Below are 14,306 nucleotides of genomic sequence, written 5' to 3'. Positions count from 1 at the left end.
CATTCCCCAGGCACGTCCACGCCAAAGTTCCACTAAGTTCGATGGAGCTTACTCCCAGGAAATAAGGCATATGAGGAGGGCTCTGGATGGGGGCGAATGCTCCTTGTTCTCCCCGACCTCTCAGTGACTTTTGATACTGTTGACCACGGTATCCTCCTGGACCGCCTGGAGGGATTGGGCATTGGAGACACTGTATTGCGGTGGTTCCGGTCCTTCCTCTCCGGCAGGTACCAGAGGGTAGCACTGGGAGAGGAGGTGTCGGACCCGTGGCCACTCACTTGTGGGGTGCCAGAAGGTTCCATCCTCTCCCCGGTGCTATTTAACATCTATGTGAAGCCGCTGGGGGCTATCATCAGGAGGTTTGGGGTGCGGTGGCATCAATATGCGGATGACACACAGCTCTACCTCTCGTTCAAATCTTCACCAAGGTTGGCCGTAGAATCCCTGTCCAAATGTCTGGAGACGGTGAGTGGCTGGATGGGGAGGAATGAGCTGAAGCTGAACCCTGACAAGCCCGAGGTACTTTTGGTGGGAGACAAGAGGAGGCTGGGGGATGTTGACCTGGTGTTGAATGGGGTACGGCTACCCTTGAAAGACCAGGTCCGCAGCCTGGGGGTCATTTTGGACTCCCAGCTGTCCATGGAGGCTCAGGTGTCAGCTGTGAGCCGGACAGCGCTGTACCAACTCCATCTGATACGGCGGCTGCGCCCCTTCCTTCCCGACCATCTGCTCCCATCGGCAGTACATGCCCTGGTCTCCTCTCGTTCAGACTACTGTAATGTGCTCTACGTGGGGTTACCCTTGAAGACCGTTCGGAAGCTGCAGCGAGATCACATCACTCCAGTGCTGATGGAGTTGCACAGGTTACCAGTTGTTTTCCGGGCCAAATTCAAGGTGTTGGTTTTGACCTTTAAAACCCTATACAGTTCCGGCCCAGCCTATCTCAAGGAGCGCCTCTAGCAACACCAGACTGGCTGCTTAACAAGATCAGCCTCGGATGGCCTTCTCTCTGTCCCATCAGCCAGGACAGCTAGGCTGGTGAGGACGAGGGAGAGGGCGTTCTCTGTGGTGGCCCCCACTCTGTGGAACTCCCTCCCTAGGGAACTCCGCCATGCCCCCTCTTTAATGAGCTTCCGCCGCGCATTAAAAACGTGGTTGTTCAGGCAGGCATTTGGGGTGGGTTAGGGTATTTTTTATGATGTTTTTAATGTAGAATTTTATTGTTTTAACTGTTTTGTTGTTGTACATCGCCCAGAGCGGCTGGTGGGCGATTAATAAATTTCGTAAATAAAATAAAATAAATACGACTGCAGCCTAAGCCAAGAGCTTTCCGGAGAGGGAGCAGATCTTGATATTTGTGTAAAGACGGATGTTCATATAGTATATATCAGGAGATGTACATCTATAGTAGAGAGCAACAGAAGGGAACTTCCAGAGCCTGCACCCACCCCCCGAACCCCGCCCCCCCCAAACTGGCAGCGCTCTGGATTCCATACTCACTTCAGTGGCAAGCTGCACTCAGATTTCCCCCGCCGTCTTCTTGCTTTGCTTGGCCTTCAATACAGCTGGTGTGGCGTGGCGTCAGTCGGGCTGTGGAGACTCAGGTGCACATCCCTGCTTGGCCATGAGGCTCCTGGCTGGCCATGGGCCAGTCACCATCTCTCGGCCTACCACCTCATACGCCTCTGTCAGCACAAATTGGGGAGGGACAGCCCTGCGTTTACCCCGAGCTGCATCACCGAGGGGCCAGAGAACAGGAGCACAGCCCAGCCCTGCAGTCCCAAGCGGGCCAACGCTGAAGTTCCACAGGATTTGCTCCCAGCGAAGCGGGCCGGACAATCGCGGCACGCGGGAAAACATTTGCTCCAAACAACTTTTAAGGGGCTGGTTAGAGTGAGCGACCAAGAGACAAAGTGCCAGTAGACAGCCAGTCAGGTGACCTAGGTGGCCCCACTGGCCCAGCTGGTAGCCCACCGGCTTGCTTCCTCGAGGGCTGGGACACATCAGCTGCTGGGTCCTGTGCTTTGCTGCTCTCTGGTCATGAGGGCGGAGAGTCCCCCCTTCCTTGGTCCCCACCCCTGCCTGCTGCAACATGCAGAGAACAGAACCCATCTAGGGTACCAGCTGGCCCGAAGGGAACACTGGCGCCGCAGTGATTCCGGGGGGTTGCGCACAGGCGCTCTTTTGCGTCATAAAGCCTGACTGAAATGGGGCGACTGCACGCTGCTGGGGGGAGGCCTGGCGGTGGCCCGCGCCACTCCGCAGAGCCGGCATCTGCTTCCGTGACACAAGGGGACTAGCAGAAGCTCCCGCAAGATGGCGGCGGGGCCGGGGCAAGCGAGCGGAGCCCCTCCGGATGAGGCACTCCGGAGTCAACGGGCGGGATGGGGAAGGGGCCGGCTTGGAGAGCGCCCCGCTCGGACCCTGTTGCATCGGAGGGCTGGGAACTTTGCAGCCCCGTTGGGCCGGGCCGGCTGGGGCTGATGGGATTTGTAGTCCCGCTCCTCTGGGGGACGCCCGGCGCTTCCTGGCCGCGGCGCTTCGCCTGGGCAGCCTTCCCCACCTGGGGCCGCCGCGACGCTTGGGCTCCGGCTCCCGTCAGCCACGGCCAGCGCGGCCGCAGGCCTGGGGGCGAAGGGCGCCGCGCCCCCAACATCGGGGAGGCTCCAGGGAAGCGCGCCCAGGCGGGCAGGCGCGCGGGGCGCCCGGGCCTCGCCGCCCACTCCCGCGCGGCCGGGCCGGCTGGGCAGGTCGGCAGGAGGCCCGGGCCGGGGGCGGGGCGGGCGGGCGCAGCGCGCTCCTGCGTGCGGCCGGCCGGCTCGGGCGGCAGGGGGCGGCGCCGGCCCGCCCCTCCTCCTGCGATGGCGGCGGCGCGGGCTGTGGCGGCGCGGGCGGCGGCGCGCGCTCGGCCCCGGCGCGCCTCGGCCGGGCGGCGCTGACGGCGGCGGAGTCTCGCGCGGCGGCGGGCGGCGGCCCATGTCCTCCCGGGGGGCGGACGAGCCCGCGCCGCCCAGCCGCGCCCCCGCGCCGGGGGCCGCAGCCGCAGCGACGAGGGAGGCGGCCCCGGCCGGCGCGCCGCATTGTGCGCCGCGCCGCGCCAGCGAGAGCGACAGCGGCGGGCCGGCGCGGGAGGAGCCGCCGCCGCCGCCCTGCCGCGAGCCCAGCCCCATGCAGGAGCCGGGCGGCCCCGGGCCGGCCGGCGCCGCCGCGGACGCAGCAGCGGGGGCCGCCGCCGCCCCGCCGGCGCAGGTAAGAGCCGCCGCGCGCGCGCGCGCCCGCCCGCCCGAGGCGCCCCTCGGCCGCCCGCCCGCCCGCCGCGGGGCTGCGGCGCGTCCCGCCCGGGTTTCGCGCGGCCCGCGCGCTCCGCCGCGGCCCGCAGGCGGGCGGCGGACGGCGCCCCCTACTGGAGGCTCCTGCGGGCGGCCCGCGCGGGCGCCGCGGCGGGCCGCCCCGGCCGAACCCCGCGGCGCCGTCGCGGCCCGCGGCGAGCCCAGCCCGCGCTTGGACGGAGTCGGGGCGCCTCCGCGGCGGGGGCGGGCGCCCGAGCCGGCCCGCGGGGCTCCGCCGCAGGAGCGGGACGGGCCCGGGCGCTGGGCTGGGGGCGCCCGGCCGGTTCCTGCGCCGCGCGCCGCGGCTTTCTTTGGCTCCGCTTGGAAGTTTCTCTTCGGGCTTTTTGGGTTTCAGCCAGGGGCTCGCGGAAATTTTGTGCGGACACACCCCGGACTGGCGTGTGCGCGGGGGGGGGGGTTTGCACAAATCTGAATTGAAGAACCTTGTTTTTAAACAGGAGCCTGAAACGTCACTGGGGGTGAAATTGAGATTCCAGGGGAGCCTTTTGTTCTGGAATGCCAGACAGATTTGGGCGCCCTTTGCCGCTGGCAGAATTCAGCCCACGACCCTCGCGCGCTCATTCGCAGCCCTCGCGCCACTGCGCGCGTGGGGGGCGCTTTGTGGGCGCTCTGCCTCCGCACTGGCACGACTGCAGAGCTCTCTGGAAGAGTTCTGTCTGTGTAGTAGTTTACATAGAAAATGCGCAATTACATTAATTATGTATGCAAAATACTAATCGTTGGAAAAACTGCGGGGATGAAGTTGCTGATTTTTTTAAAGGAGAAATTGCAAAATTGAGTCATATTTCCTTAGGAAATTTTAAAACAATCCTTCCCCCCCCGTTTCCTGTATGCTGAAAATGTTCTTTCTAATAAACACTTACTTTGCATTTAGCAGTGTATCTTATTTGGGTTACTCTCAGGAATTTGTTGTGTTAAAATTGCCTTTTGCGTTTTTGGTCGTTGCTTCTAGGTGCTTTTTTCTGTTTTGCATTTTAAAAAGAGATTGAGAGTCTCTAATTTTTGAATTTTTTGCTTAAAATCTCTGTGAAGAGAAAGACGTGCAGCCTCTGTATCTCTGGCAGAAGGGGGGAGGGAGAAAAATACCAGGTCAACACTGAATTTGAAAGGAAAAAAAAGGAAAGAGCAAATCTTGCAGAGTCTCTACTTTAAAATGGGAACAAAATATCAAGATGGCCGACCACACAGCTGCAGCAGTGAATTTGAAAAGGGCATTTCTGTGTTAGAACAGAACTGTGTTCTGCGGCTTAAATCCTTTCCCCCCAGTCCAGGAACCTCAATTCAGGCAAATGTTTTAGAAAATTTTTAAGTTTTTCCAGCCTGATTTTAAAAAAATATATAAAAGCAGAATTTGAAAGAAAAAAAATCTGAAAAAAGTTGATGACTTGTTAATTTTGTTTAATTGTAATCTAAATTGCAATTGAATATTTATTTGAAAATTCAGGGGGTTTTCAGTGGTAAGTGGAGAGGGCTGCAATTAAAGATTTCATCTCTAACCAATCCTGTTCTCTCCCCCCCCCTCCCAATATGGGAGGGGAATGCTAGATTTTATGGAAGCTTCTGGAACAACAGTAAAAGAAGAAATTTTTAAAAACAGCCAAGTGGTCATAATTTTTCAGGAGTTAGGAAGAGTCCTCCTTTGTGCAAGAGGAGGCCAACACTTTTGAGAATATTAATGTGGGGGGGAATGCAAGAATATTTAACTCCTCAGAGATTGGCATTGGGTATTTGCTGTGGACTAAAAAGGCATTGGGTTGCTGGTGTATTCACAGTTTCCTGCAACAGGATTTCTGGATGGGCCAGGCTGCAAGCATTAAATTGATTTTAAGATTGTAAGAGGATTTGGAAGCTGATCTGAAATTTCCAATTTTAAAAAGAATAATAGCTTGTGCCGTGTGATCATTTACTTTAGTTTTACTTGCCTGCCTCTCCCTCGTTGCCTTTGGAAGGATCTACTGGAGTTTGAGGGCGGTGGTGGAAAAAGGGGTCGGGGAGAGACTTTCGGATGTCCATGGGATGGAGATGCACTGTGAGCAGTTTCATTTTGGTCGAAATGCGCAATTCTGCTAGTTCTGGTACTTGGGAGAAGAGGCCATGTTGAGCTATGTTAGGATCTCTTGGATGTTTTACGTGGCTGTGCCAAAGGGAATTCAAAAGAGTTGGAAGCGGCAGAACCCCGTTGACAGCGAATGCGGCACCCCAAAGTGCTAATGGAATGTATCAGAGGGGGAGCTATTTCCTATGAAAATTTAGATTAAAAAAAAAAAGACATTTAAAAAGACACTGCAGTTTGCAGCGTGGATCTCCTTAGGAGGGGTCAGCAGCCGGCGGGTGAAACACAGGCCCATGGGGGTGCTGTCTGCCCCTCCCCATTTTCCAGCACAGGGGGGAGCAGCATCTGCCTAGGGGCCAGTGGCTCGGCTCCATTCCATTGCAGCAGTGGTGAGACCCTGGCCCACCACTCTTCCCTCAAGGTGGGCTGTGATAAAATTAGTTGCCAACAGCACTGAGGTGATGCAGCCTTTCAGCTGAAAATGTGGGGTTGGTTTCTTTCCCGCAGCGGCTGCGCTTGAACCTGCCGCCTTTGGGGAGAGGCTGTCATTCCAGTGGCAGCCGCTGTGGCTTTTTTTTACCTTCCTGCCTTGGCTGCAAGCTGGGCCGACCACGGCCTCGGCCACAGAGCCACCCCTCACGGTGGGCGATATTCGTGCCCGCACGTGCACCCTTCCTTCTCCTCGTGCCTGCACCCCCCATTGCGTGGGAAACAACAACACTGTCTACCTTGCAAGCTTGTTGTAATGAATACTGAGTCATGAAGCACATTGAACCTTCTAAAGCGCCACCTTAGCAATGTGGATACCATAATGGTTTCAGTGTTAACATGATCATTATAACTGCTATTGCAATATCGCAAATAGTATTAGTGTGAATACACACAGTTTAAATATCATGATTAATAGTATTAACATCATTAATAAGATACCTTAAAATATTACTAATATCATTTTTTATTATTTTGAAGGCTGATAACCATAATCATTTTAGAGTCCCAGCTGTCCACGGAGGCTCACGTGTCAGCTCCGAGCAGGACAGCACTGTACCAACTCTATCTGATACGGCAGCTGCGCCCCTCCCTTCCCGACCATCTACTCCCATCTGTAGTACATGCCCTGGTCTCCTCTCGTCTAGACTACTGTACTGCGCTCTACATGGGGTTACCTTTGAAGATGATTCAGAAGCTGCAGCTGGTGCAGAACATGGCGGCTCGCCTGATTAAAGGCAGCCGCCGGCGTGATCACATCACTCGGGTGCTGAAGGAGTTGTACTGGCTACCAGCTGTTTTCCAGGCCAAATTCAAGGTGTTGGTTTTGACCTTTAAAGCCCTATATGGTTCCCGCCCAGCCTATCTCAAGGAGCGCCTCTAGCAACACCAGACAGGCCGCTCAACAAGATCAGCCTTGGATGGCCTTCTGGCTGCCCCATCAGCCAGGACAGCTAGGCTGGTGAGGACGAGGGAGGGGACCTTCTCTGTGGTGGCCCCACTCTGTGGAACTCCCTCCCTAGGGAACTCTGCCATGTCCCCTCTTTAATGAGCTTCCATCATGCATTAAAAACGTGGTTGTTCAGGCAGGCATTTGCGGTGGGTTAGGGTATTTTTAGAAATACGATGTTTTAATGTGGAATGTTATTGTTTTAAACTGTTGTATTTTTGTACATCGCCCAGAGTGGCCGGGTAATCGGCCAGATGGGCAATTAAGGAATTTAAGAAATAAATAATCTTTTCCAAATAGGTTCAAATTGTGGCTGTGCGTTTTCCTTGCACGTTAAGCTTACTTTTTTAGGGGCTGCGGTGGCTTAGTGGTTAAGACGCTGAACTGCAGACTGGAAGGTCGGCAGGTCAGCAGTTCGAGACCCAAGTGCTGCGTGACAGAGTGAGCTCCCGTCTTCAGTCCCAGCTCCTGCCAACCTAGCAGTTCGAAAGCAAGAAATTGCAAGTAGATAAATAGGTACTGCCTCGGCGGGAAAGGTAACAGCGTTCCGTGCACCTCGATGTTCAGTCATGCCGGCCACATGATCACGGAAGCGTCTTCGGGCAGCGCTGGCTCTTGGGCTTAGAAACGGGGATGAGCACCGCACCCTAGAGTCGGACACGACTGGTTGGGGACACCTTTACCTTTACCTTTTTAAGCTTACTTTAATGTACTGGCATGCATCAGGTTAACATAAGAAGAGCCATGCTGGATCAGACCAAGGGTCTATCTAGTCCAGCAGGTTATCCTGTTTTATCTGAAGAACACCTGCAAGGAAGGAAGATAGAGAAAGAACAAAAGTGTGTGGCTCGTTACTGACTGAGCAGGGATTTGAACCCACATTTCCTGTGGCCGCTGCTCTCTTCGCAGTGCCAGCGGTCTTTAAACTATGTTTTGGGCGGCACTAAGTTTCTGGCGAGATGAGGTCAGTAATGGCGGGTGCGCCGGGCCAGTGCTTGCCAGTCCCCCCCGGTGTGTGTGTGGGGGGAGGCGGGCAGAAGAGAGGCTTCGCTTGCCCTTAAGGCCTCCAGGCCTAGCCACCATTCTAGGGGAGCCGATGCCACGTCCATCCTTGAGCTCTCGGCCTGCTCTGTGGAGGAGGTGATGGACGTGGGGCAGGAAAGGTCTTTACTCTTATTATTACATGAATAATAATCTGCCCTATTTCCTACCAGGGGCTGAGGGCAGTGGATGTGGTGGCTCTGTACCATGTTGTCCTCGCAACAACCCTGAGAGGGTGCACAAGGCCTCTGGCTGCCGTCCTGTGTGCCTTTGAGTAAACCTCACCGCACAGGGTAGGACTGATTTCTGCACACTGGATTTGGCTGTGAGGCTGTGATCCGAAACAGGCTGGCTTAGGGGAGTGGGTCTGACTTGGGAGTAAGCATGCATAGGATTGAGCTGCCGCAGAGCTTCACAGCCACATGGAAACATGAGCCTGGGTCTCCCCCGTCCAGGTTAGACATGAGGCCCCAGCGTTGTGTTTCAGTCTCACAAGCCACTTTTATTCTGAGTTGAAAGCGTTAATAAAGGCAGAGCACCCACCCTTCCAAGCTTGGGAGGTCGAGTCCATCATTATGCTGATAAATACCTGCTCATGGCTAATTAGATCCATGACATCTTTTTCCAGTATGGGTGCTTACGCAAAGGTAAGTAAGTCCCATTTCATTCATTGGCACTTTATCCCTATAAGTATGCTTTATGATTGCTGCCAAGCTCATCTTGTTTGCAGATAACTAAGGTTTGCACATGTATTATATGCAATTCTCATGGCACCATTTTAAAAATTACACTGGATATTTATTTCATTTACCTGGAGGACTGGAAAATTATCCTTTTGTTAAAAAGTGCTCTTCCGAGCATGGCTGTGAAGGCCGCCCTGCGGCGTGACTGCTGAAGAATGGGCAGGTGGCAGGTGCGAGGGGTAGAATGCCGCCGTGCCCCTCGCATCAGTCCCCGGGGCTGGTGCCTATGCCTGTGGCAGGCAGGTCTTCAGTCTCTGCTTTGGGCAGGTAGGAATAGGAAATGGAGTTTGTTCCCCCAAACTGTTTTTTCAGCCACACTGGATAAGTGGCTGTCACCACAAGCTCTGTGCATTCGTGAAGAAGAGATCCATGGGCAGCCGTTAGCCTTGCTGGGGAAAGGGAGCCTCCCGGTTCCGAGGGAGCAGGCTGCCTCCTCATGCCAGGTGCTGGGGATGAGCCAGAGTGGTCTGTTGCCTTTGGGCTCTTGTGGGTTTCTCAGCGCTTGATGGCCCAAGGGTTCTGGACTAGGGTGACCTTTTGTCTGATCCGGCAGGGCAGATTTAATACTTCCCAAGGGCTAGAAGGAATGCCCATTTCCTAAATGTACTAGCCCACCAAAATCTGTGCTAGTCCAGTTGTTCCCACCAACCTGTGCTGGCTCTGAAGGTGGTTTCCTCCGTCTCCCTGCTTCCAAGTTTTCACCCGTGTGTGAATGTTGCTAACTCAGAGGCAGGTTGGGACATTCTGGATAACTCGACTGTTGGAGCAGGGCAGCATTTGGCTCCTGGCAATCTGAACTATTTCCAGCTAGGTTGGAAGGCTGTTTCGGTCCTGCAGGAGAGATTTGGGGGAGATGTTTGGGTTCTGTGGACAAAGGACGTCCCTCTGAAGCAGCACAATTGTGTATGCTGAGTGCCTCGCACAGTCCCTGATCACACACCCCGCAGTCCTGCAAGGCGGGTTGTCGCTGTGCCCATGTCACAGATGGCAATATACAGGTGTAGTCCATGGCTCAGGTGCGCTGGGAACTTGGGTCCCTGGGCTGTATCCAGCACTCCCTGAAATCCTGAGGAGAGTCATGGATTTTGAGCCCCAGCTCTGTTGGTTTGCCCACAAAATGTTTGAAGCAGAGCTGCAGCATTTCATTGATTACTCCGTTGGTTAAATTGGTGGAAAACCCCGTTAGATTCTGTACACGCTTGCCTAGGAACAAGCTCTGTTGAATGCAGTGGTGCTGACTTCTGATTAGGCGTGCATTGCGTTGTTAATCAACTCAAAAGCTGCCCTGATCAGTTGGGAAACAGCTCGGCATTTTGATTGCCACTTAGAGGACTTCTACAAGGTGCGGGTGGCCACTGCACCCTCTGAAGAGACAGTCTTACTCACCATAGGAAGGTGATGCCTCTTCTAAGATGTCCTCTTCTATAACCCACGCAGGCATCATCTGAAAGCAACGTATAGTTCTTGCATCAGAAATACTGTTGTTACTCCTATGCAAGTGCATGCAGATTTGACTGATAGATGAATCAACTAAAACTTGTATGACTGATATATATTATAACATTATATTAGTATGATTAATATATTTAATTGGGTTGCAGCACTAGTTTGAGGTGTGTTCTTCGGAACATAGGGAGCGGCCTCACACGGAGTCCGTCTGGCTCCGTATGTTCTGGCTTGCCAAGTCCCTGGTTTAGACATAGCGCCAGCCAAGCCCAGGACAGAGATGTCCTGCCATGTTTTGCCACTCCCTCCCCCTGGCAGGAGGAGCCAAGCGGGAGCGACTGAGCCGCGGGCGCGAGCTTTAAAAACTGCCGCGGTTGCCGCTGAGCGCGAACCGGGCCTTCCGCCTCATGAGGCAGCTGAGGACAAAGGCCGTTTGGGATCCAACCCTGTGCCAGGGCCAGGCAAGCGCCACCGTTAGGAAAGAAGTCTGCTATTCCCCAAACGTCAGATTGGGAGTGGACTCTGGCTGGTGTGTTTTTTTCTTTCCCATGTAATGTATAGTGGGGTGGGCAACTTGTGGCTTTCCAGGTGTTTTGGCCTACAACTCCCATCATCCCTTACCACTGGCTATGCTGGCTAGCGCTGATGTAAGTTGTAGGTCAAAACATTTGGAGGACCACAAGTTTCCCACCTCTGCATGTAGCTTGGCTCACTTGCTGGAGCTGTCAGTTCTGTCCGTACCTCTTTCCGGCCACCCGGTCTCTGCTGGGGAAGACTGGATTACAGGGCTGGGAGCAGCTGGAGCACTTGGCTTGGTGGCCTTTGGTGGTCCACTGGCCTCTGATCCCACGAGGTGAAGGAAGCCTCTTAACCAGCTGAATCTGTCCATGTCATGCTGCTTCCTAGTTCTGTTTGTTCCAGCTGCTGATGTCGGGCAGGGAACTCCCTGTGATGGCAACTTTTTTCCATGGGAAAATGTTCTGTTTCTACAAATGCATTGTTTCATAAAATTAATTAATAACATAATGAACGCATACAGAGCTAGTCAAATTTCAAAACTGCAATGATTTTTTTCCCCCTGGTGATCATTCCTAGGACGCAGGTATATTTCTCTGGCACACGGGTGAACACGTTCACACTCCATTCGTTTGTAAATGTGGTATTGATGGTAAACAGGAGTGCAGATTAAAGCAAAAAGTACACAATCCAGTCATGCTAAATATCTTGCATGGCTTATTGTGTCATTGGAACCCAGGTGGCCTGGCTGTGCAAGGGCTAAATAATGCTCGCATAACCCTAGAACAGGCCATGGGTTATGTGAGGGCTGTCTATTCCTTGCACAATCCACACTGCCAAGGTTCGGATGACATGACAACCCACAGCTTGAATATTCAAAATGGCTGCCCAGCACACACCACAGCTCACTGTGGCTTAAATACGCCACAGTGGCTTATTCGATTGCGCAGACTGGCCCATTGTGTGGCGAAGGACATGTCGGGTCCCTGACCTGCTATCCGGAGAATCACGCAGACCCTGAGGATACAAGCGGTCCTGGGATCTAATCCTAGGCAAGCCTATGAAGGAGGGGAGGCGCCGTGGGGCTGTTGGTGTGTGGTAGACTGTGGTACTTTACATGTGCAAGGTCCCTGGTTCAGTCTCCAGCAGCACCTCTAGCTAAAGGACAGGCTGGGGGAGGGAGCATGCTGTGCCTGACAGTTGGAGACGTGGAGAATATTCCTTTATTTTATTTCATCCCGCCTTTCAAGACAGCGTAGTCTCCCAGAGCAGCTTGCATCCCTGGACGGCAGGAGACGGGTCCTGCCCTCTGGTGCTGAAGCGCAAAGGATGAGTCCCCTAGGACAGGGCAGTCGAGCGAGAGGACGCTGGCCAGGCCAGAGCCAAGCGCGGCCTGGTCGTTCCTGCCTGGGCGGGCCGGGCTGGTCTTCCCTTCCCTGTAGGAGGCCTTGCTTGGCAGCCAGCCCCTGGCCCAGCGGCCCTGAGCCCTGGGGTCAAGGCCGGCGTCTGGCGTGGGGCTCCCCCAGCACGGCGCTGGAAGGGCTCGTGGTCTCTTGTGGGGTGTGCAGAGAGCTGGCGGGCGCCCCTGGATGAACGGAAGCAGGCCTGCCCCGCTCGCAGGAGGTGCCTCCCCCCGATCCTGAACTGGGAAGGGCCCCGCTCCGCTTGAGGCTTTAGAGGCTTCTTGCCAGTTGGCCTGACTCCGTGGAAGGCAGCGTCCTGTTCGCGGGGCAGCTGGCCCCACCTTTGGGGCTGGACGGTCCCTCCCCAAAGCGATTCAGCAGGGTTGGGAGGCTGGAAGCAGCGTGCGGATTTGCACGAGCCAGCTGGCTCAGAGGCAATTTGACGTGGTTCACCTTTCTGTGCTTCTTGCTCCTTTCTTTGGCAGCACATAGCATGGAGTATGTCAGTTAATGATGGAGGACGTGTCTGCATGTGTGGGGGGCGGGGGGTGATCTTTGCAGGAGCCTCGCTTAGGTTAGAGGTCAAGCTTGATGGCTTCCTTGCAGCCCTGTCCGTGTTCTTTTAGAAAGAAGAAGCTGCCGCCTCCCTGCAAGTGCTTCGATGCCGCAGAACATTTGTGCCGACTGCAGTTTCTGAGCGGAAGGCGCAGTCATTCAGTGTTAGAAAATCAGCGCCTGAAGTGGAAAAGCCTGCTTAGGGTTAGGGGAAGGCCGTGTCTGGGCTCACAGACCAGGGTGGGGTTCATTCCCTCGAAACTGCCAACCAGATGCTGTGCTGCAGTTCTGCAATTCTGCGCTGCTTTCTCCCTAATTCAGTCCTCGCTTGCTTAACAGGAAGCCTCGCTATTGCATTTGATAGGCAGTTAAATAAATTTTTGATTATGCAAATTTGGGAGTCTGCCATGACATCCATGGAAATAGGCACTTTAAACAAAACAAAATTAAAATGCCCTTTTCTTCTCTTGAGGATATGAAACGGCAACCTGACTTTTTAACAACAATGTATACATTTGTAAAATATAAAAAGTTAACGGATTCAGATCTTTCTCAAGAATTTCTTTTTGCTTCTCTTCCTCCCATTGTTATGTTGTGAAAAGCAATTTGGTAGCAAGCTGGAGGTGCTGACTTTGCATTAACGGACATGGATTCTAGTTTGGGGGGTTTGTTTGGGACGAGGGAACAGTAATTGGCGATGCTTTTTATCCCACTCATTATGCAAGCAATAGCTGTTAGGGGACGCTCTGATCTCCATTGCTGTCTTTGGTGGCACACGGGGTCTTCTCAACCCTTTTTTAAAGCTTTGGGGACATGGGTTTTGTGTGCGTGTGTTTCTGTAATAGCGGGAGAGGAAAGCGTACCAAGGAGGCAATTAATTTGCATGAATTGCTGAGTGAGGGTGTGGGGCTGCCGGGGCAGCGGAGGAAGAGTGTGCAAATCCCCCCCCCCCCCAAGGCGCTTGTGAAATTGGCCTGCAATGTTAGCACAAGCATAACATAAGAACCTAAGCAGAGCCCTGATGCTGGATCAGCCCTAGTGTCCTTCCAGCCCACCATCCTGTTCACATAGCGGCCAACCAGCTGCCCACGGGAAACCCACACACAGGATGGGAGTGCAACAGCCCCCTCCTACCCATGCTCCCCAGCAACTAGTGCACATGGGCTCACTGCCTCTGATCCTGAAGATAACATATAGCCATTGGGACTGGTTGCCATGGATGGCCTTCTCCAGGAATTTGTCCAACCCCTTTTAAAGCCATCCATACGGAAGAAGGGGGCTTCTCCACAAAACCTTCATTGTCCCTTGGCATGACTGCCTGGGGGTGGGGGCTGCACCCCACTGGGGGAGCGCTTCCTTGGCTCTCAGCTCACTCCTTGAGCGACCAAGCTCCTGGCAAGGGCTTCTGCCCAAGACCTAGTCAGAGCAGACGGTGCTGGGCTCTGGCAGCATGGTGCGTTCTGATGTTTGGTGAGGCAATCGGCAATACTCTCTACCCAGCTATGAAGGATGTTTGCAGCTGGATCTAAAGACCTTGGAATCTTGTTCCAGGTTGGACAATCTCAGTCTGGGTGTAATTTTTAAAAGTGTGTGTGTGTGTGTGTGTGTGTGTATGAATTACACCCTGCTTGGAGAGGAGGACAGCGAGACCAGCTTCCCAGGTAGCCATCTTGCTGCCTGCCAGAGAGGAAGGCCAGGATCTCTTCTTGATCATCCCAGAGTGCAGGACACGGAATCATGGGCTCAAGTTACAGGAAGCCA

General features: G+C 54.3%; 1 protein-coding gene across 28 annotated transcripts in view; it reads left to right on the top strand.

Annotated features, from left to right (window-relative positions):
* Positions 1 to 2,820: 2,820 nt before the first annotated feature.
* ZNF618 (zinc finger protein 618) overlaps positions 2,821 to 14,306 on the top strand; it is a 145,812-nt gene continuing 134,326 nt past the window's right edge. For 24 of the 28 annotated variants that reach the window (XM_084821481.1, XM_084821487.1, XM_084821478.1 and 21 more), the window contains exon 1: positions 2,821 to 3,249. In XM_084821481.1, the coding sequence (XP_084677607.1) occupies positions 2,977 to 3,249 (273 nt within the window). In that variant the 5' untranslated portion in view covers positions 2,821 to 2,976. The remainder of the gene's footprint in view (positions 3,250 to 14,306) is intronic. The other 4 variants (XM_084821494.1, XM_084821500.1, XM_084821493.1 and 1 more) reach the window with 2 other exon arrangements.

Source organism: Heloderma suspectum, chromosome 14, assembly GCF_057233095.1.
Source record: "Heloderma suspectum isolate Gila_16-S chromosome 14, 16-S_ref, whole genome shotgun sequence".
Lineage (NCBI taxonomy): Eukaryota > Metazoa > Chordata > Lepidosauria > Squamata > Helodermatidae > Heloderma > Heloderma suspectum.
Note: the sequence above shows the minus strand (reverse complement) of the source record. Positions and strands in the feature narration are given on the sequence as shown.